The 25,139-nt window shown below is 34.9% G+C and overlaps 1 protein-coding gene across 2 annotated transcripts in view; it reads right to left on the reverse strand.

The window, feature by feature from the left end:
• The window catches only part of LOC139777845 (serine/threonine-protein kinase SIK3), a 196,087-nt gene that overhangs the window by 59,739 nt on the left and 111,209 nt on the right, over positions 1 to 25,139 (reverse strand). For both annotated transcript variants that reach the window (XM_071715484.1, XM_071715485.1), the window contains 2 exons: positions 24,392 to 24,551; positions 15,544 to 15,681 (listed from right to left, as the gene is read on the reverse strand). In XM_071715484.1, the coding sequence (XP_071571585.1) occupies positions 15,544 to 15,681; positions 24,392 to 24,551 (298 nt within the window). The remainder of the gene's footprint in view (positions 1 to 15,543; positions 15,682 to 24,391; positions 24,552 to 25,139) is intronic.

Consider the following 25,139-nt stretch of genomic DNA (forward strand, 5'->3'; position numbering starts at 1 on the left):
ATAAAAAAACTTAATGATAAATTTATTTAAGCTATTCTTCTTGAAATAAGAAAAACGTTGATACTAAATACAAAAAAAATTTCTTTTCGTGTGAGATATGCACCATACACACATGCATGCATGCATATATGTACACGCACCGGCATAATTGTCGTGGCGGCTAGGTATGCGTGTGCTTACATACGTAATCTTGCCGCCAAGGGCCACACCATTTCTGCCGGTGCATGTACACATGTATTGCGTGATGCAAAGGGATATGTGTATGTGTCCGCATACAATTTTAATAAAAATTAGCTACCGCTCGTATTTAATAACAAAATATTGATTAAAATAATGATGAAAAAATTTATTATTTAAAATGATAATATTAACAAACTATTCTTTACACTACACAGTTACAAATACGGTGTTGCCAAGTAATTTATGCATGTAGCAATATGTCTAAAGATCTGCATATTATTTCTAAAACCTATTAAAAATCTATTAAAACATTATCGAGCATTGTTCAAATATATGTAAAGTAAATATATTGAGTTAAAATATATGAGTAGAAATTAATTATTTATATTTTCTCACAAAAATAAATTTAAAAAAATTACATTTAAAAATGTTGCATATATTTATAGTTACTCACTTACTCTAATAAAAAAAATTATTGTATCACTAAACTTATGATTTTACCATATATTAAAACTAAAATGTAAAAGATAAACTAATACTCTAAATATATGTATATATATATCTTGATATATATCAGTACTAGTTATGTTCTGTTTTTAATTGTAAGTAAAATACATTTAAGATTTTAATTAAAAAGCGATTAAATAATAGAAAACATTTATATAAACGTGATTTAAAAAAATTCAATAATGTTTACCGTATAGTTTACCCCAAATAAGTTATTAAAAAATGCAATTTTTAAACGCACGACGTTACCAGGATCTTTGTTTTCCGCCAGCATAATAGTGTGTGTGTGTGTACATATAACACACAATTCTTATATGATCCATTTGAAATAATAATAAAATTTGTATAAAGATAAATTTTTGCCGCACCCTGATATTCTGGCTACACCTTCTAAGCGCGTGTGGCGCTCATACGAGAGCACTAACGTTTGTTTACTGAAACGAGGGCAATGGAGGGCTAAGGCATCTTTTCAATAAATTTTACTCATAATCATATAATCGTATATTATTACGTTATTACGTACTGAAGCTACATTTAGAAATGCTGCCATGTATTCTTTTTTATACATATATACTAATTCTGATATCTGTTATAACTTTCAATAAGTCGTCTGTACAAAATCTTCCTCTTCTGAATCTGTTCTAGCCATTATTTAAAATACTCTTGTTTTCTACCTAGTATATGAATCATTATTCATTTACAATTATCTCCATAACTTTACTCATACATGAAGACAGAGCTATAGGTCTCATCTCTTTCTTCTGTTCGCTTTATCAATAAAAGTCACCTAATATTTATGTTAATCTTCTGGTATAATACTGTAATTCAAACAGTGTTAAGAATTAACAGTATCCATTTTAAAATTTCTTTTGGCATATTCTTTATCATCCGGTAACCTAATCCAGCTCTTCTTAAAGCTTAGATTTTATGAATCATCTCTGATAGAATTCTCTTAGATAGAGCTCTTTTAAGTTCTTTCATGTTGATTGGCGACGCAAAGATTCTCCCCAGCGCGGCTGGTGGCCGCAAGTTGAACTAACGTAAATCAGACAGATTTAAATTGTCATGTGAAAGCCAAAATTTGTAAACGATGAATACTAGCTTTTTGGAGCAAAATCTTATTTTTCCCACATCATGTTATTTTAAGGTATGAATAAAGAGAAATTAAGAATAGTTTCTTTAGTAAAGAGAGTTATAATGGAAAGTTGTAAATAAGGATGGTACAAACCAAACTTTCAAAGGAACAGCTTAACTAGTAGTGAGCAATAACAATTAAAAGATATTTTTTCACCTTCCGCTGACCCGCCATTATTGACTTTCTTTCATTTTCTTTCATTTTATTTCCTTTCTGTTCCTCCTTTTTTCTATTTTGTTTAAAAATTCTACCGGATTTAGTTTTACATTTGCTGCCTTTCTGTTCTAATATCAATTCCTTTATTTTTTTTTTTTTGCTCGCGCTTCGCGCGCTTTCACCCTTTAAAAAATTATCCATTAATGAAAAATTAAACTTATCCTCCAAAAATTAAAAAAAATTTGGCACTGGTTTCAAGAAAATCCGTCCATTAATACTTATTATTTCTCGAAAAATTTGAAAAATTTTGTAACTGGTTTCCAAAAAATTGGCAACGAAAAATTATCGATAAAAAAAAATTCAGCTTGATATCTCAAAATTTGCGGAAATTGGAGCAATCACGTACATTTTTTTAAACAGAAATCGGAAACCCCTTTATTATTAGCCATTTTTCTAATTCTATTACATTCTTTAGTTCTTTCTACCCCTATTTCATATATAATTCTTTAAGATTCGGTCCATTAACAAATGTCATATACAATTCTTTGAAAGTCGGTCCATTAACGAATGTCATGTACAATTCTTTGAAATTCGGTCCATTAACGAATAAGTAGTTCGCGGACAGACAGACAAACAAACAGACAGACAAACAGTCGGGTTTTATATATTATAGTATATGATATCCACACGTTATCCACATATCCATATCTCTCAAATAGCCACCAGGGATATCCATTAAATATCCACGTGTTATCCACATATCCATATCCACCAAGTATCTACTACATGTCTACCACAGATATTTACTAGTTCGTAACGACGCCGCTAAGCGGCGCATAATGGTAAGACCAACTCGTAAGTAAATTTCTGTTGGAAGCGAATATAAGCAGGTCCCCGGCGAAGCAAAATCGCGACATCCGCGGGTCTTCGGACTCGGCTCCTCTTTTAAATCTAGAGAAATAATATTTTTGAGATGTTGATTCAACGTTTATGTGCTTTATGGGGTTCTATTTGTATATAATGGACATATATAAAAATAAAAAACTTTCAATAAATATCCACGCAAATATCTAATCAATATCCACGAGACGTGCAGTAGTTATTTATATAAATATCCACTTGATATTTAATGGATATTGTTGCGGGGTGAAATCACACGAAAGCCAAAAAAGACACCGCGTGTATAAAGAAACTTGATTGATAATCACACGGGTAAAAGTACGCAGTGAGACGTGACAATGCGCACGGAGGACTCGCGGACACACAGAGTGAAGGCGGAGAAGAAGAACATAACAGAAGCGGTTTTCGCGTTACCAACTTAGGTCGTGAGAGGGTCAGTTGGCCGCACTTTTAGTAATAAACGAAATAAACTAAAATAGTATCTGACCAATAAGGGCTTAATAAAGAAAATGTGAGAGTCCATACATACATACATACATATGAAAATAGGGTATTTATCGTAACAGATATCCACTGGATATCCCCGTGGATATTGAATGAATATCTATTAGATCTCGTGTGGCGGACATCTGGATATTTAATGGATATCTATTAAATATCTCGTGGATATCATGAATATACATTAGGGATATTTAATAGATATCTATTAAATATTAATGTCTGTGTGGGTAGTGGTGCAATATTAATAGAAATGTAAATAAATCAATAAAAAAATCAGAAATTTATTGATATGAGTTGAACCATAGCTAACCTATGACCAGTCTGTCTGCTTCACGTCAGTTTCACATTTTGCCACCAGGAGCGCTCGCGAAATCTTTGCGTCGCCAATATTCACATCAAATCTACACAATTCTGATATTGTCAGCGTTATTCTCTTCTTCCTTAACTTTCGGTACTATTGGAGTATCAATTTTTTTATTTCTTTTATAATCTCTATCTTTATTTTGCCGCTTATTCTAATCAATTTCCTTTCTGAATTTTTAAAAATTTTCATTGTGTTTCAGATATATTTACTACCTCAGTCCTATTACTCGTGTCCGAGCGTGGTGACTTCTCTTCATATACATGTGTTGCGCACGTGGATTATACACATTGTACAATATATGGGACCTACAGTTTAACGCCGATTCCGAACGGCTATATTTTTTAGAGAAGTTCTCTTGGCAAGACATACTCTCAGTGGTTTGCCATTGCCTTCCGGGAGGAGAACGAGCGAATATAATTTTTCTAGCTCTACCGGGAATCGAACCCGGGAGCTTTGGCTCAATAGACCAGTACGCTGTCTACTAGGCCACGCTCGTCCAAATAGTCAGACATATTTAAGGTTAGTAAATTTATTGATACTTGCGCATTAAAAATTTGTTTTCTTTTTCTTATTTACTATTTTCCTAGTTATGGCTCGTGCTTTTTTGTATTCAAAATAGATGTCTTTTTTAATTTTAGATATTTTTTCTTATTTCTTATGATTTTTTTGCACTTTGCTTCTCACTTTGGCTGTGTTCGTCTTGACGCTTGTAGCGCTGAAAGCATTGTTCTATCCTCGTTTAATATTCGATGTGCAACGAAGATAGAATGATGCTTAATTATAGCGCTGAAAGCGTCAAGACGAATCCAGCCTTTGTATCCTACAAGTGACTTGACATTTATTTCTTTATCTTCCTGTATGTATTATTTCTATCGAAATTATTTCGATGGTGTAAAGAGATGTTTTCAATCCTCTTCCAACAAATTCTAATATTCCTCTTTCCAGATGTCAAGAGAACAGAACCTTATATATATTTTATTACCGTATTATATTTCTCTTCTAATGTAATTAAATGATTAGTTTTTTTCTGTATTATCCATGGTTGGTTTTTTAGTACTTTATAGTATTCATCTTACTTTGTTTTTTTTTTCGTTATAATTTTGTTTGTAAGTTTACTATGACTTTTTATTCTCTCTTATGTTTAGTGAAATCGTTATTGGATAATAATCTAAACCATATGTTTTTAATCTATTGATATTCCGCACAATATCAGGTATGTACAAAAAACCAAATCAATATTGAATGGTCATTATCTTAATTCTCCTAACTGTGTCATTATGTCATTATGTGTTGAGATTTATCATATTTGCATTTTCTGCTGCTTCCAGTAAATTTTCTCCGTTGATGTCCGTATCATAGCAGTTTCACGCCGTATTATATATGTTACCGTTAGAACCCGAATTCTATCAATACCCGATTTAACTAGTCAAAACTAGTTTTATCAAAGGCCTATCGTCAATACTAGTATATTAACTGATCAATTCTAGAAATAACAATGAACTATCAGTGAAAACTAGATCTGACTAAAAAATCGATTTGTTAAAATATGTTAACAGTTTTGCTTCCTCATAGAGAAAGCTTTGTTTTCGTAAATTTCGTATATGAACCTTTGATTGCGTATAAAGTTGGGTCTAATCAATCAAATTTAAAAGAATTATATATGAAATAAGGGTAGAAAAAAGCAAAGAAAAGATTGTTTTTTGAGTTTTTGATACTAATATGTTCATAGTGTTCTAAAACGTCGAAAAATTGCGTTAAAAATGTCCGTGTGTGTGTGTGTGTGTGTGTGTGTGTGTGTGTGTGTGTGTGTGTGTGTGCGTGCGTGCGTGTGTGTGTGTGTGTGTGTGTATGTGTGTGTGTGTGTGTGTTTATGAGTGTGTGTGTGTGTGTGTGTGTGTGTGTGCGTGCGTGCGTGTGCGCGTGCGCGTGCGCGTGTGTGTGTGTGTGCGCGTGCGTGTGCGTGTGCATGCACGGATTTTGATGTCCGTGGTTGCTCTAACTTCCGTAAATTTTGAAATATCGGGCTTAATTTTTTTTTTAATGTAGAGTATCACTAAAGGAAGGTTGGTATTGAATTTGGCGATGATCGATAAAGGGGTTCTTTCTTTATAAAATTTTGAATTTTTTGAGAAATGTCTGTGGCTGCTCTAACTTCCGCAAATATATTCTTCAGTCTTTTCTACCCCTATTTCATATATAATTCTTTAAGATTTGATTGATTAGATCCAGCTTTATACGCGATCAAAGATCCAAATGCGAAGTCCATATATGGACCATGTAGCCTGAACTCTTAAAGTCAATATCGATTTGACATTGCGTCCATTGTAAAACCTTACTTGTGCTACTAAGCTGACCCTTTTTCAATTTATAAAAAGGTTAAATTGAAAATGAAAAAAAGTGTGCAAATTAGAAACTTGCACATTGCTTCCTCATTATCACAGATCGCTACCATTGCTCCTATTTTATTTCGCTCATAAAGCTTTCTCTATGAGGAAGCCAAACTAATAAATATGAATAATTATGCATCAAATAAAATACAAGCTTCCTCATAGAGGAAGCTTTATAAGCTAAATAAAATAGAAGCAATGGTAGCGATCTGTGATGATGAGGAAGTGCAAGTTTCTAATTTGCACACTTTTTTAGTAGGCAAAACTAGTTCTCACTGAGTTGGGCCAGTTAAAAGTGGTAATTATTCAAAATAGGGTCTTTTCCGAAGGGTCTTTTGACATTTTTTGTGTCACTATTAAGGGAAGTAATTTGCTGACATATGTGTATAGACAGTACACATGTAGGTGGAGGAGTGGCTCGGCATAAAAAAAAACTAATCTAACTCCAAGCCTATTTCAACCAAATTTTAATTTCAAGTTTTTAGAAATAGGCTTGGAGTAAGATTAATTTTTTTGCTAAATATTTCCTTTTACACAGTCAGCCCCAAATGACTTTTTACCTTGATGTTGATCTTGACCTCCAAGGGCATTGACTTTTTTCGTCGCTCGTTGTTTATTAAAAAGTTATTAACAAAACGATTTGCTTATAAAACAAACGAAAGAATGTTGTGTGGATCAACTATTACTGCTTTAACAAAGCGGATGGAAAAGTGTATGCGGAATGCAGTGGGTTTCGTCCCCCTGCGGGGGGCTCCACTACCGTTAAACTAGACACATAGTGTGCCTTGCAAAGTACATGCGTGAACTTTTCACGCGTGGAAAGTTGTAAACCCATGGCACCTCATTTCGTGTGGAAAATGTATGCGTGAAGGCAGTTGGTTCCGCCTCCCCGCAGGGCACCACCTCCGAAAAAACTAACCTAACCCAACCCGATTGTTGTGTGGGTGGAAGAGTATATGTGTGATCATACACGTGTGATCCACCCACACAACAATCGGGTTGGATTAGGTTAGTTTTTTTGGACGTGAAGCCCCCTACAGGAGGGCGGAACTGCATCCACGCATACACTTTTCCACCCGCTTTGTTAAAGCAGGAGTTCATTATTACTTTTCTCTAGTTACAACTAGTTTTACCTAAAAACATATTGTTTTAACGGTGAGTACGTATGCTCCGTTAAAACTGATTTTAACTCGTCAAAACGGGTATTAACTGAAAATTTTTTAGGGAATACCGGTATTGTCAAATACATTTGATTATTTCTAGAATTATAACCAGTTAATACTAGTATTGACGAAAGGCTTTTGATAAAACTAGTTTTGACTAGTTAAATCGGGCATTGACGGAATTTGGGTTCTAACGGTAACATATACATTAAAATCTCTATAAAATTTCATTATTCTTTTTGTCAAGATCAAAAATACTTTTCTATATTCTCGCGTCCATATTTCTGAACGGTCTTCTGTGAATAGCGATCAGATTAAGTTAGAGTTTTAAATCATTAATTCTTATATCAATAGCACCTCCTTCTTATGAACTTATCCAAATATCTTTTATAATATCAAAATTAATCCCATTTTTAATATAGATTGCAATTTTTCCAGTAATTTCTTGACTGACTTTATAATATGTTTATATCCTGACATACGTAGCTTGTTTTCCTCTTGTACTTTAATTTATCACAGAAATTTTGTAGGTTTAAAAGTTCTTATTCGAGTTCTGTATTTTCCTTTATACTTTAAAAATTTCAGACTTTTAAAATACTCATTCCAAATATATATACAAGGTGTCCCAAAATTCGCGAACCAAAATACCATCGCAAGAGAGTTCTCGACAAAATAAATTTAAGAAGTATTTGCCATTTTTCGTTCCGAGCAGTAGTTTTTGAGATAAAAAGGTTTGAAACTGGCCAACTACAGATTACGATTAAACAGATTCGTGCGCGATCACTAACACCGCGCGACTCGCGGCAGGCGTCCGTTTAATCGTAATCTGTTATTGGCCAGTTTCAAACCATTTTATCTCAAAAACTACTGCTCGGAACGAAAAATGGCAAATACTTTCTAAATTTATTTTTTCTTTTCCTTTTAGCTTTCCTTCGTTTCCTTTCTTATTCTAATCTCATTGTTTTTCATTGTTTAAATTTTGTAATAAATCTCTAATATGTCTGTTTCCTTTCAACATTTGGCTTAAGAACCCCTGAAAGCTCTCATTACTCTCAATAAATTTCAATAGATTTTCTACTAGTTCTATTTAGGTTTTTAATGATCTTCTTCCCGCTTTACTTACAGAAAACCTTGCCTCCTTCTTTTGAAGTTCCAGGTCCATTATTCCATTTTCTCAAAAAACAAGTCCTCTACTACCTTTTGTAATTTCTTCCTCTCTTGCAATCGATCTATTATGTGTGGATTTACCTTGTATTTCATACCTAATCAAGGTGTTTTTGCATGTTCTGTTTTGGTTCTCTTGTAAGTCCATATTTGTTCCAATTTCTTCATATTCTCTACTAAGTCTTGTCTTTTCTGTTCCTTTTCTTCTGTTTAAACTATGTTTTTAACCGTCAGGATAAACTCGGTATCTTGTCTATATCTGTTATCCGGAGTTAGTCGGTAATCTTGGCCAATTCTTTGGGTTGCTGTATCTACCATATTCTTATATCGGCTGGTCTTCTCTTTAAATATTCAGATTGCTTGGTAATTTCTGCAGTTATTGTAAGCTATTGTGATTTTTACAACCTTTTTTTAAAAACAGGATATCTTCTAAAAGTCGTTCTATATGATTTGCAATTTCTGCTAATCTCATATTTGTAATCTTCATATGCAAAGTCAAACTTCTGTTATTGCGATAGAACATTTTCAAATGTTCAAACTGGAAGTATTTGTAATATTGCTTTATATTTTTACAAGCTCTATATATGGTTTGATTTTAAATGCAACCAAGTCGTTAAGTATTCGTATACTCGATTTGAGTTTGTGTCCTTGGTAATAATTAATATTACTTGTATACTCTTCTTCCATTACCTTTTGTTTAGCATTCCTTTTCCTTCTTATTTGTTCAAGTTTTAATATGTCTCTTCTACCTGTTAATATATCTATCAACTTATTAATTGTATAGTCCTATTCCATTATCACTTATCTGCAAGAGATACAATGTCACAAAAAAATAATCTTATCTTCTATGTATACTAATAAGGAAATATCCAAACTTTTCAATTTGGATGAATTTTTGTGGATATGTAGAGCAACTTAATATGAATAATTTATATGCTTCATATTGTGCTTATTGTCCTTTAAAACTATAATATTTTCAACCTCAAAAGAGAGCTTCCATTTTTTACCATATTGTAACTCTTAAAGTACAAGTAATAGAAAAAAAATGTTTAGAATAAAAGTCCAATGATAAGTTAAGTTCTACAAAGTGATGTACATAAACAAAAATGTTTGCAAAATTTTTTTAAATTTTTATTTATGTTACATTGTAGACCTTAATTTACCATTAAACTTTTATTCTAAACATTTTTCTTTATCTCTTGTAGTTTAAAAGTTATACGCGAAAAAGTAAAAGAGCTCTTTTGACTTTGAAAACCATACCTTTAGGGCGATAGAATACAAATGAAGCATATCCATGTAATTGAGTATACTCTACATACTTACAAAGGTTGTTCCAACTCGAAGAGTTCGGCGTGCTGTAAGTGCTCTATAATTGTTTAAATCAGAATTACAATATTTCAAAATATCAAAAAAAGCAATAACAATTCTCATTTAGTTCGAAATGCAAGAAAAAAATAATTCAATTTTTGTAATTTATATTGCATACATTTCAAAATCAAAGTTATTGAAATATAATCTATTGTTAGAATAATATTGTTGTAATAAATAATTTATTATTTCTCCATTACAAACGAGTGATGTCTAATTTTTGTAAAAATCATTGTTTTAAAACATTTTCTTATAAAGAATTTTACATTTTTATATTCTGTAAATATCTTGGAAACATTTTATCGAAGTAATATTGTAAACTATGATTATATCCAAAATTGGTAAAATTCCTGTTTACACAGGATGTATGCTAATAAGTAGGACGTACATCAGCAGTGGATAAAAGACACAAAAACAATGAAAAAAAATCACATAAACATGTCCTATTAGACCTTGTTTCCGAATTATAGTTGTTTTTGCTCCAGTAATTTGATAGTCGTTTGATAGTTGTTTGAAGGTCATGTGAAGGTCACCTTTAATTTCTTAAATGGAACCCCCTACTTTTCATTGCATACTTTTGTAGCTTACATTCAGAGCTTTTCAAAATACTATAATAAAGCTCTTTTTCGTTAACCCTTCGTAGTCACACTTCTCTAGAATCCCGTATTAGTCATACTGGGTCATATGGACCCAGTCGATTTTGAATGGTTGCCATTTTAATGGTATCAGTCTGATCAAATAATTCTGGAATATACCTTGAACATTCTAGAGTATAAAACAACTGCGATTTTGTGAGAGATCAAATGGCAACATGTTGAAAACAAATCGTGAACGAGTACATGCGTAAAAAAGTAGCTTTTTCACTTAAAAAATCATAACTTTTTAATTTTTTAATTTTTTGAAATAAAATGTGCAGGTTATACTCCTAAGATACGACACTTTAAGAAAAAAAATAATCCTCTAGTGCGCGTTTCAAAAAAGGTATTTATTCCGGCATATGAAGAGGCCCGATTTTAGAGTGAAAAAAATGTGGATTTATCAAAAAATAATGTGTTTTATTATTATTAAAGTAATCTTTAAATCGACCGTGACTGGCAATATATAACGTCTTTTCCGATATGAACATCGAAAAACCGTGAGCCAACTTGGTTTGTCGGATTCACACAGTACGTTTTCGGATCAAATCGAGACATTATAAATTTCGACCATGGGTTTTGGTCAGTTGATGTAATTTTTAAGTTAAATAGTTTAAATTTTTATTGCGAAAAAATATTACCCCAGCCAGGGTTTGAACCTGGAACCTCCCGTATACCGTGCGGGTGTCGTGCCAATTCGACCACTGGGGCTGTGGTAATATTTTATCGCAATAACAACTATAAGATGGAGCACCGATTCTTAGGTCGACGGTGTATAATAAACAGAATAATAAATTTCTTTCGCCAGTATATAGAATAACAATTAAAGTCAAAGTTTATTATTATTATGGATATCCTGAGTACACAGAAACATAAATATTATTGTTTTTTTTTCGTTATAAAACGACAAAAAACTCATTTAGTCAGTGCAACCGTTTTAACAGTTTAAACCGTTTTAACCGTTTTATAATAATAATACCGTTATTATTATAAAAACAATGGAAAAAAATATATCGCAGGTGCCACAGTCACACTTACGGTTCAGACACTTGTTTTAAACACAATAAAAAAATCTGATTTTTTTTCACTAAAATTACGTGCTAGTCACACTACTAGTCTAAAGGTGCGATTTCACGATGACGCTCGACGCTGGATTCGAGCGTCAAATCTGGTCACGTGATTAGATTCAGAGGGACGCGAAATATAACCTAACCACTGGATTGGCTGAAATCTATCACGTGACCAGATTTGACGCTCGAATCCAGCGTCGAGCGTCATCGTGAAATCGCACCTTAAGGCTGAGTTTCCACTGAGCGCGTCACGCGTCGCGTCATCACAAGTTAACCAATCAACACATCCCATTTTATTACATTACTTGTGACGGGTCAAAATGGGATGTTTTGATTGGTTAACTTGTGATGACGCGACGCGTGACGCGCTCAGTGGAAACTCAGCCTAAGAGCTGACAACACTTTTGGCCAAGTGATATTGTAAAATACGATTTTCCGTTTTGACCTGTGTGGACGACTCTCCTTCGATAATCCGAACACCTGGCTGGCCGTACCTGGGGGGTTTAGAAGTACGCAGGTGAGAAAAAAAAACGAATTTTCAAGTCATAGTATAGGGGAGACCGGGGCTAAGCCGACAACGGGGCAAACTTGACACTAGGCTTTTTGCCAATTTAAATCTATCGTAGAAACTTGCCTTTCCTACTGTAAATGCGTCTTTATGTGCCAGTATTATCAACGGAATTTGGTAACATTCTGAGTTATAGTGTAATTTTTAACGCGACATAAGCGTTTTTGATAGTGAAAAGTAATTTTTCTGATCTCTCGAAAATGTCTACTCTTTCATCGAGCTTTACTCTTGCGAATCTACCGGTAAGTGATTTTGATGGGAAATTTGATGCTCTATATGAATCCGATAATCGTTTTTGCATATTTTCAAAATGTTCATGTTTTTGAAGTGACAAAAGTGAAAAACGACGTCCGGGGCAAAGTCAACACCAAGCCGTTTCGTCGGCTCCCAGTAACAAACGATGCTTGTCATGCAGCCGTATGGCTCATGACAAATGTATGCGCACGTCCGATCGCGAGTTTACTTGCATTAATTGTTTTTCAGACATAAGTTTAGATGAAGATAATTGAAAGTTCAACAATTTTTGTTCTCATTATTTCAAATGATTGTTCTAGCTACTTTATTCCGAATTTTTGTACTTTTTAAATACACAATAAACAATGTATTTTCATTTTCAGACAGTAAAAAATAAGTTCCAGATCAAATTGTGTCGATCAGACAAAGTGTTGAGTTTGCCCCGGCGGGGTGTCGAGTTTGCCCCGGCATTTTTCAATTCGAAAATTAGTCTTCGCGTCACTTTTCCTTTCCTGGCGGCAAAACAAAACGACGTACAGCAAAACTTCCTGAATCAATTTTGTACCTGAAGAAACACTCTTTAAATATGTACCATTGAATTTGCCTAAAAATTTTAATTAAATATTAAAAATTGCCTTTGAAAAAATAGTGTCGGCTTAGCCCCGGTCTCCCCTAAGTCTCAATTTTTATCGGATATTGATCATTGGTCACTCAGGAACATGCAAATAAATTGCCAGTTCGATTGCTCGGGGGAATTAGTCGCCACTTAATTATAAATAATTAAAAATAATTATTTTCAAGTCATACTATAAAAGCTGGGTTTTTTTTATTAACAAGTATAGTGCTAACACATGCCACCAAAAAAAAGCCAAATAAAAATTTTGGTGGCAACATCTCTAAACAAATTATTGAAAATGCACAAAGCCGGCGCGCGGCGGAGGGGTCTGTCGATGGCCTCAATTGTTTTTAGCGTCCATGAGTTTTTAAAAACGTGTATTATTAACTATCATTATCGTATCAACTTATGAAAAGATTGATAAACAATAAATAGTGTGTGAAAATAAAAAAATGGCTTTGCTGGCGCAGCGTTGCGTTATTTGTGACCCCTCCGCCGGCTTTGTGCATTTTCAATATTTTTTTTAGAGATTTTGCCACCAAAATTTTCATTTGATTTTTTTTGGGTGGTATGTGTTAGCACTTACTTGTTAGTAAAAAAAAACCCAGCTTTTATAGTTCTATAGTATGACTTGAAAATAATTATTTTTAATTATTTATAATTAAGCCTGGCGACTAATTCCCCCGAGCAATCGAACTGGCAATTTATTTGCATGTTCCTGAGTGATCAATTATCAATATCCGATAAAAATTGAGACTTATACTATGACTTGAAAATCCGTTTTTTTTCTCACCTGCGTACTTCTAAACCCCCCAGGTACGGCCAGCCAGATGTTCGGATTATCGAAGGAGAGTCGTCCACGCAGGTTAAAACGGAAAATCGTATTTTACAAAATCACTTGGCCAAAAGTGTCGTCAGCTCTCCGACTATACGGGTCAGTCGGACCCGCATTCGTGCACGATGTTTCCACAACCGCTATCATACAAATACCGACGCTTTAATCAAATGACTAACGATCTCTACCTATAGAGGATACTTCAAACTCTTAGTAGATGGTGGGTCAAACCCCATTTTAAGCCAGGCACTTTTCGATATTTAGCTTCAAACTTGAGCCCGGGTCCAATGGATCCATGTGTGACTACGAAGGGTTAAGGATGTTCTGGAGAATTTGTCAAAATGCTACGAAGTTGATGAAAATTTAATATCATATTCTGTATTCTCTTTCAAAGTCCTGGGCCAAATTTCAGATCGATTCACAATTTAGATAAAAAGTTATCAATTTTTAAATATCCGAGTTTTAACACGTAACCTTATGGCGTTACAAAGAAAAGTGTAAACATTAAAAAATGCTACCAATATAATGATATTTTACACACAAGTAGATCATCTCAACAAACAAAAATATAGCAACAAAATTTGAAACAATTTACAAAAAATTTTTTTCAAGATTTTTGAAAAAAAAATAGTAGTAACAGTTATTTATAGTCACTAAATCTACGTCTTTTACATTTTATTAGAATTGCCGTAACTATTTATACATTTTTTTGTTTCTGGATCCCTAGAGAATTAATATCGGTATTTTTAATATTTCCTGCATGACCTCGTGATTGGACCGGTACCTCCAGGACATCCTTAAGAATTTCCTGAGATATTTTAAATTTTGTCATGATATATTTAAATATAAAATATGAAATATCTCGTAAAGTATTCCTCTTCGATGACTTTACCTTCATACTTAAACGTAGAATAATGAAAGGAATCGAATAATAAAATTAATTTTTATATTTGCAATTTTGTAAAATTAAATGCGTACACAAAATACAATCAAATTTTTTAAAATAATTTTTTCTGTTTCTTTTTTACAACAGTAGATTTTTTTTATTATCCTATGTATCAAAGTAAAGTCATCAGAAAGTGAATACTTTACGAGATATTTCATATTTTATATTAAAAATATCGTGACAAAATTTAAAATATCTCAGGAAATTCTTAACGAAAAAGAGTTTTATTACAGTGTTTTGAAAACGTCTCGACAAGGGCTACAAAAATATGCAATGAAAAATAGAGGGTCCTATTTAAGAAATTCAAGGTAACCTTCACGTGACCTTCAAACGACTACCCAAGGTCAAATCATTACCACTATGTTATACAACTTTTGTCTGAAACATTTTTTTTTAACTACGTGATATCGAGATATTTTACTGTTCAAATTAAAACAGGACACCCTGTGTCATATTTATGTTTTTCAATACTCAGCGAACCTATTTTTCAAACTTCTTTTGTTAATAACTTTCTAATAAACGAGCGACGGCTAAAACCTTTTGGAGATTATTCAGGAGGGTGATCGTCATTGGAGGTATCTCCTCTAAACGAGAATTTATCCTAAAATTTTTGTAGAAGCTCAATGCTGTACAAAATTGTATATATAGTTTTTGATTATGATTTTAATCAAGTTTAAATTAGAGAAAAATCATAAATTATAGAATTTATAGCAAACTTTAATAATACTAAAGTTGCAAATCTTTAATCTTAATCACATCTTGCAATTATGTAACAAAAATTCACAAATTATAATAGTGCAAAAATCTCTATTACCAGTACTAGTGTGATATAATGAAGATTTCCTGTGGTGTGGAAGTGTTGATCCTCTAAGGTGAGTTGGTAACAGTCGCGATGGTAGATAAGCTCTATTCATCCTAGCTTCTACCTCCATTACCAGTTCCGGGTTTATAACTACATGCATATTACCAACCAAGGACAGCACGGAAGTGCAGTGGGCACAAAAAAACATGCAAAATCAAAAATAAAACTCAATAAAATATAAATAATGTGCAAATGCTAAAAAAATAAGGATTAAGGTATAATAGGCACAATATAAAAATATAAAAGCTTGTAAACTTAATCAAATCAATTTCGCGTGTGCGTGTGCGTGTGCGTGTGTGCGTGTGTGTGTGGTTAGAAAAATAATCCTATAAAATCGTATGAGTAGGTAAAAAATTTGGAAGTATTTAAGATGTTCCGCATCGCATGGATCATATGCCACACTCATCTTTCCGTTTAGATCACTTGACATTTCTACTATCAAGTTTAACATTATCATAAAAAAAACTTCCATAAAAACTATCTTTATTGCTTATCCCCGCAGGGTTTGCAAGGCGTTTTTGTATAAGGAACGTTACCCAAACCTTCACACTACTACCCTTCTCCTCTCACTTTAACCCTTTGGACCAACAGCTTAACGTCTCTTCCGAAAGACGGAGTCCAGTTTGCTCCGCACAAGAGCCTATCTTGCACGGAGGGGCGCAGCTGCCGGAAAAACATTCCATGTTTACATGGCTCTAGTGGACTCGAACCTGGTTCCTCAGATTACGAGTCTGGCGCTCTACCACTAGACCACACTGCCGCCCGAGTTTAACATTATCATAAAATCATATATTCATGTATAAATATATGTTTATATTATATCATAGTATGTATGTATTTCACCGTGGATTACATGCGTTCTTCTTAATAATAATAATGATTTTTGCAGTCTTATAAATATTATGAAACATATGTTTGTACTATTAATCTAAATAACGTGAGGCATATGCGATCTATGCGGCATAAACGAGAAATTTAATGAAAACTAAAAATCTATCTGGCACATAATGTATTAGAGTTAATATAATTAGTGGCCTGCTGTAACATGGTGAGTTATCTAATCGCTGAACGTCAGTGAAAAATAATAATAGAAGGCTACAATTACTTTCTAACTTTAAAATTGGTATGTATTAACGTAATTCAAATAGTTAATAACTTTTAATTACTAAACACTTGTAGTTGGACAGAGATTTTATATATTGACTTGAATGCAGACATACTATTTCAGATTTGATTCTCCAACACATAAGCGTCCCTATCACATTCTTCTTCTTCTTCTTATAATTTGGCCGTCAAGCAATACAGCTCAAAATAAAGGCCAGGGCGATCCATTCGTCGTATAAGTCGCGAGCGGCGTAAATTACCAAGGTTCTAGGCCTCGAAAGGCACCGATGCAAGAGCCACAAACTCCGTCGATAGGGGGGAAGTGGGGATCATTGATACGATTTTTTTCAAGAGTTAAATAAATAACTTTGCAGATATATTAAGATAAATTTAATAGGTTAAATTTAAAGGCTTGTCCTTCTACTTACGTGTTTTGATTGCCTTTTTGCTGTAGGTTAATAATAAGAAATGTTATAACATTTTTTGTAAAAAATGAAATTCGTATCAATGTGCGTCATATGCGGGGTACAATGATACGGGCATGGGGCACTGATTCTCAGTGATCTATATTAATATTATTCAGAAATAAATTGGATTATTATTAAAACAAGCTATGTTTATTGTATATAGAGATATAGAGATATTTATTTATATACGGAATTAACAATTTTACGGCATCTTCATCAATATAGACCCTATCGGTCTTTTTTTGGTACATTCTTACCATTTTCGTCTAAAATAAAATAAAAATATCTTACTTAATACTATAAACTACATAGATACATATTAATATGTATCAAAGTGCTCCACGAGTCAGTGTACGAATCTGCCCCACAGCGTCATACATAATAAAATATATTCTCAGCCGAAAATAATACAAAGTCATGTCAATATTTTCGACAAATTAGTAAGAGATATACTGTTTCTTACTTTTGACGAAATATTTATTTAGTATTAATCAGATTAATGTGAAAAATCACGCTTCAAAGACTTTTGAAAATATTTACCAGAGAGTACGCAAAACACATTTATACCTGTCATTCATCAAGTGGCTACTGCTCGCGTACGAAATTTGGTTAGGTTATTCGTGTATCATAACGCCATATATGCATGGATACGTGACCTTCTTAGATGTTTCTCATGCAGAGATATGATGACTGTATCAATGTTCCCGCTGTATCAATGATCCCCACTTCCCCCTACGAGACACCAAGTGGTGCAATAACAACTGTCGCGAGCGCCCCGCGGCCGAGCTTGGCGTAATCAAAACGTAACGGGCCCCCTCTCCTACGCACAGAAGGAGGGACCAAGGAAAACTATGGCTGAAAACCCATTGATTGGGTTGCCGCAGAAAGGAGTCGGATAAACTGATGAGTAGGATCACTCAAAAAAAGGAGGATATCCTTGGGAGCGTGCGGAAAAACTTTCTCAACGTACTTAATTAAATAGGAAGCTTCACACGAGTATATACGACAATTAAAAACGACGTGATTTATGTCTTGAATAGGGTGGCCGCAAGGACCCCCGAATCTATTATGTTTTTCCTTGCTAAGCTATGATTCAAGTTGTAGTGACCACTGCGCAGCCTATTTATTAACACTATTTCCTTTTTTTAAAAAGGTTTTTTGTAAAACCAGGGGCGATCTTAGCTGTTATGAAAAAGATTGTAGAACGGAATACCCTTATTCGAATCGCAACAACGCAAGTGCTCCGCGACACGCTTTCGAAGGGACTCTCTGGAGAACGAATAGAAATCGCTGTGCGGGACTTTGAAATTAGGACTCTTTTCTCTTTTAGTAGCTACTTTAGCCGCGTTGTCCGCTCGAGTTCATTGCCCTCGATACCACGATGCGAGGAAATCGAGGCTAGACGTATATCTACACCTTTAGTGGAAAGCTGCGAAATTTTTTCCCTTATCCAGGGAATAATATAATTTTGCTAGTTGGCACTACTTGAACATACGTTTTCAAGCACGCTCTTGGAGTCAGAGAAGATAACTACTCTGCGAAGGTCTATCTGCCCAATAAAAATTAATGCTTGAAGGATTGCCCATGCCTCAGCCGAAAAAATTGTTGTTTCCGGAGGAAGCTTATGCATAACTTTAATTTTAAATCCGGTGAGTAGATTCCGGCACCGACGAATGAACTAGGGTCTTCCTTGGAACCGTCAGTGTAGAAGGTCGTGGCTCCTTCCCTAAGGATTTTAGAGTCCTCCAAGAAAATGGAATTAATATTAGGAATATCTGGAGGAAAATTAAACGCAGTGTAATGAATGTCAATGATAAGAGAATTAAAGCTGTGGCTAAAAACAGGCAGGGATGCGGATTGATAGATTTTTCCGATTTTGCCTAGTATGGAAAGGAAGGATCTATAAGAGAAGGATCTATATTGTCAAGACTGATGGTGACTGGGCTGAACTCCTGGGCAACGTTTTTGAGAACCATTTTGAAGGTCAGATACCTGAGCCTGTACTGTAGCGGTGGTTCTTTAGCTTCATCCAGCAAGACATTGATGGGAGTGGACTGTCGATAGCCGTATGCAATCCTGATAGCTTTATACTGGATGCGTAGAATCTTTTCGAAGATGGTGAAGTTACCTTGAAGTTGGTAAACCTAGCAGCCGTAGTCTATGGAGCTACGGACGATCCCCTTATAAATCATGTCCAATTGCTACGGGTGAGCGCCCCACCAGACACCTGCTAAGGCCTTCATGATATTTAAGGCCTTTCTACATTTACCGATCACAGCTGTAAAGTGGGGTTTGCCACTGAGTCTGGAGTCCAAGAGGATGCCCAGAAATCTTACAGTTTCGCTATATTGTATCGGGTTACTCATGATGACTACCTCAGGAATAATTGTAGGCATCTTTTTCTTATGCGTAAAGATCACGGATTGTGACTTAGACGGAGAGAGCGTAAGGCCTTTGCTGAGAAGAAAGTCAGTATTTCTTTGAATAGATTCGTTGATGAATCGAACAGCTTCTTCGAGGTTTTTATTGGCTGAATAAATAACCACGTCGTCAGCGTACAGCAGAATTTGGCAGTCCGGATTGATGAGTTTTATCATATCTTTAATATATCCTTGTGGAGTGCCTTTCCTGGCATACATAGGGCCGAATTTTTGGCCGCTCTTGATGTAATAGATGAGCCTGTTACTAATTAAGTTCATTACAAACTTACGGAATCGAGCAGTAACTTTAGCTTTGCTGAGATCCTTATCCAGCATGTGAGGAAGAACATTGTCGAACGCTCCATCGATATCAAGGAACGCCGCCACCATGTGAGCACCCTTGAGAAATCCGGCCTTGATATAATTTGTTAACGCTACCATGCTGTCCATACAGGATCTGGCGTTACAGAACCCGAGTTGCACATCTGACAGTATATCGTTATATTCCAAATACCACCTATGGCGGTTATACATGCATTTTTCCATAACTTTCAAAACGCATGAGTTAAGTGAAATAGGCCTGACGCCCTTCCCACCGGGCTTGGGTATGAAAATTACCAAGAATGTGCGCCAGTCTTCGGGAAATGAGCCGCTTACTAGAAAACCATTAAAAATGTCCCGAAATTTACACCAGAACATGTCAGGGAAAGTAGATAGAATGGTGTAATCAAGTTGATCCAGATCAGGCGCTGATTTAAGCTTACAGGTTTTAAGTGCCGCCTTAATTTCTTGCATGGAGATAGGGCCGTCCAGCCAGGAAGACAGGTGCTCCGTATTTGAGACATCTATCTCCAACATTTCAGTCAACGAGGGGTCGTTGGGTGAACAGGAGGGAGGGCACAGCTTGTTAACAGCAGCTTGAATTAATTCTTTCTCCTTCAACGTATCGTTAGTAGACTGAGTGGCTTGATCTCTTCTTTTGAATGATTTGATGAATCTACAAACCTGATTGATAGGCGTCTTAGCGCTAAATTTTGTGCAGAGGTTCTTTCAACCTGCGACCTTTTGCTTTTTAAGAACCCGTCTTGCAACAGCGATAGACCTGTTATATTCCATTAAAGTTTCCAGAGTGTAATGATTCTTGAAATTTTTTTCGGTTGTTCTACGAGCCTTGACAGCCGCCTCGCACTCTTCGTTCCACCAGGCCGGATGAAATTTGCTTTTGATGAAAGAGTCCGAAGGAAAATTACTTTTTCCCAGAGCGTTAGTTATGCACGATTTAATAATAGCCGTTATTTGACTATAAGTCTCAGTAGCATCGTTGACACTGATGTTATTTCATCTGTACATCTTTTTTCAATAGAGACGCTAAAGCTTCAAGCGAACCCTTATTAAACTTAAACCTGTGGATGAATTTGTGTTTAGGATCCATGTAGTCGTTAATGCGAGTGTTCGAGTCATTACCGCGTAAAGATCAGCTGTGTTTTCAGTTTTACTCCCCTCCACCCCGCTCGACTCCGATGAGAGGCCGCGGGGGAGAGGAGCTGAAAGGGAACTGAGCGCGGTCTCCCGAAGGAAAACCGCCAGTGTGTAACGGAGCGATCGTCACTAAAGCATATATTGCTATACTTTAGTAATACCGCTTCTGGTTCGGCGTATCAGTTAGTTACGCGAAAAGGTGCATAGCGCTTTGCTTTGCCCGCGATTCTCTTTGTGTATGCCGATAATAAACTTGTTAAGTTATACCAAAGGGTCTTAAATTATTGATACAGTCCACTCTAACCAATCCGTGTAAGGACGATAAGGCCTTCCTGCCTTAGCCGATAAGCGAACAGCGAGTGACTATAGGTACATGGTCACTGCTCCTTAAGTCATCATCTTCGTCGCTTTCACAAACGCTAATAGAAACCAGATCAGGAGAAGCAATGGTCAAGTCGATTACAGAATTAATATTACATGCTAGATTGAAAAAAGTAGGGGATCCATCATTTAATATAACGAAATCATTAACCGCAATAGACGAGGCGATAAGTTCACCAATGTTATCTACTCGTCTGTCGTTCCAGTCGGGATGGTGGGCATTAAAGTCTCCTACGAATAGAGCGTGCCTGAATTGTTTAGCGTAATTAAATAAATTCTCAAAAAAAGGGGGCGGGCGTATCTTGACCCGTGTGTCTGTATAAGTTGCAAATAAAAAGCACCTGGCTCCTTGGAAAGGTACGGTGGTTGCAACCATTTCTACCGAAAAGTGCGCAAAGCTCGACAAATCACGGACAGAAAAAGCAAAATTATTCCTAATTAAGGTGCAGACCCCTCGGGATCTCGCGATACTTTCATCTGACCTGATAAGATTAAAGCCTTTAATATTAATATTTTTATTAGAATCTAGTAGGGTTTCTTGCAGGCAAATAATATCGAATTTATGAGCCTTCTCGCGGAGAGATCTCCGTTAGTAATCTAAGATCCTGTGCGAAGTATAACTCCGCAGCAGTCAGTAGTCTCATGCTTTAAAGATCTGTATATCAAAAAGATCATGGGAATCCATTGATCCCAATTTTTCTTATTTTTAGACCAAATATTTAGGGCGAATGCCGAGGCAGAGATTAGGGGAAGTTTTTTAGACGTTAAGTCCACAGAAAGTTATCTTTCTTCCCTTAGTTCAAAGTTTTGGTAATTATGCATATTAAGACCCCACTCGCCAATGACCTTGATCTTGACATATGTTGTCAAGGTCATGAGCCTGAGTAACCTTGACCTTGAAAAAAGTGGCGGTCACGATCCGTTCAAAAGTTACGAAGCATTAAAGTTTTCGCTTTGCAAAATTAGTTGTATATCGCTACAAATATTCACACAGATGATCGACTAACTATCTTGTAAATGACTAATATATATGTGGAAATAGTACATGTACGAACAAAGGAAAGTCTTTTAAAGCAGTAAATGGAAATTTTAAAGAAGTGGAAAGCCAACGCATGTACTTTAAAGGCACACTGTGTCTAGTTTAATGATAGTGGAGTCCCCCGCAGGGGGGCGGAACCTACTACCTCCACGCATATACTTTCCACGCGAAACGAGTTGTCACATGGGTTTGTGGCGTGCTTTACGAGCTCGTTTAAGTAGAGGTGGTATTAAACAAGATAAGTTAGCCGATCATCTGTGTGAATATTTGTAGCGATATACAATAAACAAGCTCGTAAAGCACGCCACGAACCCATGTGACCACAGGGGGGCGGAACCTACTGCCTCCACGCATATACTTTCCACGCGAAACGAGTTGTCACATGGGTTCGTGGCGTGTTTACGAGCTCGTTTAAGTAGAGGTGATATTAAACAAGATAAGTTAGTCGATCATCTGTGTGAATATTTGTAGCGATATACAATAAACGAGTTCGTAAAGCACGCCACAAACCCATGTGACCACAGGGGGGCGGAACCTACTGCCTCCACGCATATACTTTCCACGCGAAACGAGTTGTCACATGGGTTCGTGGCGTGCTTTACGAGCTCGTTTAAGAAGAGGTGGTATTAAACAAGATAAGTTTGTCGATCATCTGTGTGAATATTTGTGGCGATATACAACTAATTTTGCAAAGCGAAAACTTTAATGCTTCGTAACTTTTGAACGGATCGTGACAGTCACTTTTTTTCAAGTTCAAGGTTACTCAGGGTCATGACCTTGATAACATATGTCAAGGTCAAGGTCATTGGCGAGTGGGGTCTTAATATGCATAATTACCAAAGTTTTTTCAAAGGGAGCGACGAGGATTGGCATCCTGAAAAAAGGGCGACAACTTCAGAAGACAAGGACGACGACTTCGGTGAGCAGAAGAAGAGGGATCTGCGCCGAGCAAATTCAGATGATCCCCAACGAGAAAGAGGTTGGGGATTGTCCTGGAGGCGGCAGGGGGGAATCTGGCCAACTCCTTCCGGAAGAGATTCATGCTGGAAAAATCATGAAGCGTCCCTTTGATAACTAGCTGCTGTTGAACAATAGATGTCTTCGAGATTCAAAGCTGAGCTACGGAGCTACAGACGTGTAACGCGAGCCGAGCTGTATCTCTTTCGTAATAAATTAGTTCTCACCTATGAGCTTGTATATCTTATTTCTGGCAAGCGGGATGCGAGTGCGAGTGAGCGAGTGTGCCAAGGAGTGTGATATTGCCGTGGGCACAAAAATAATATAAAAGAATTAAATTTTGTACATGATTAAATTTTGATCAATTTTATACTTTTTCAATCAACGTAATTTTTTAATATATTATTTCTATAAATAAATGTTTAAAACAATATAAGAAAACAGTTTTAAATAACATCATTGTATAGGATTTTGTAAATTTTAATCTTCTTTGCTTAAAATTATTTCTTGTTATATTAAAATATAAGTTAATACAATATATTTTTTCATAATAATCTTATTGTATTTTTTAAATAAAGACTTGAAAAGTTGTGTTTGATATTGTAACTTTCAATTATAATTATCAATACAATATCATTATCAATATAAATCACTATTCAGAGTAACAGCCTATATTATTATCCACCATTTCAAATATATGTTACCATATTATAGTTTTCTCTGCACAACTGTTTGCTACGCGATAAAAGCATTTATGAAGAAAGAAAAAAATAGATAATTGCCTGTAATAAAATGGATAATGGAAAAGGTATAGATTTGGATATAGTGCTAATTTTACATATAACATATAAATATTAAAAAATACTACAAGCCACACAATCATAATTGTTATATAATTGTAGGAAAGAAGAAATAGGATTTGACATATTATTCAACTTTGAACTATGCCATACCTGGTCGCTGCATAACAGTGGTAAGGCCACTCCTTCTTCTTCTATCGCTATTTCCACTATTACTAACACTGTTGTTATTACTTCCGTCTCCCGTCGCAGTACTGACAGCAACATTTAATGACTGAGCACATTGTACTAATCCCGAACTACCACTCTGTAACTTTTTACATATTTTTATTCAAAAATTAGAATTTATATGCTAATATACAGGGTGACGCAAAAGTTCCTAGAATTTTTTTGAGAACATTAAGCAGAAAATAACAAATCGGTACACAAATTAAACATCTACACTTTAAATAAAACATAAAACTTTATTAGAACATTAATAACAAAATTAAATAAATAAAATTACAATAAATTCTCGAAATTGTTTCCTTTTGCCTTAATACATTTTTTAAGCCGCTTTAGAATTATGTAATTTTATTTGTTTAATTTTGTTATTAATATTCTAATAAAGTTTTATATTCTGTTTAAAGTATAAATGTTTAATTTTTATACCGATTTGTAGCTATTTGTGGCTAATGTTTTCAAAAAAATTCCGGAAACTTTTGTGTCATCTTGTATGTAAATTACTTTACATCACACGATTTGATAGTAGACAAAGGCCAGTACAAAATATTATATACTAGATGACCAAGAATAATCGCATACAGGATACACCAGGAGATTCTTGATATCAAATAAAGTAACTTTTTATTTATCAAATTTATCATTCTATTCAAATAATAGTTTTTAAATAAGAATTATT

This window comes from Temnothorax nylanderi, unplaced genomic scaffold (genome assembly GCF_030848795.1).
Source record: "Temnothorax nylanderi isolate EJ_2023f unplaced genomic scaffold, tnyl_v1.0 TNYL_tig0166_pilon, whole genome shotgun sequence".
NCBI lineage: Eukaryota > Metazoa > Arthropoda > Insecta > Hymenoptera > Formicidae > Temnothorax > Temnothorax nylanderi.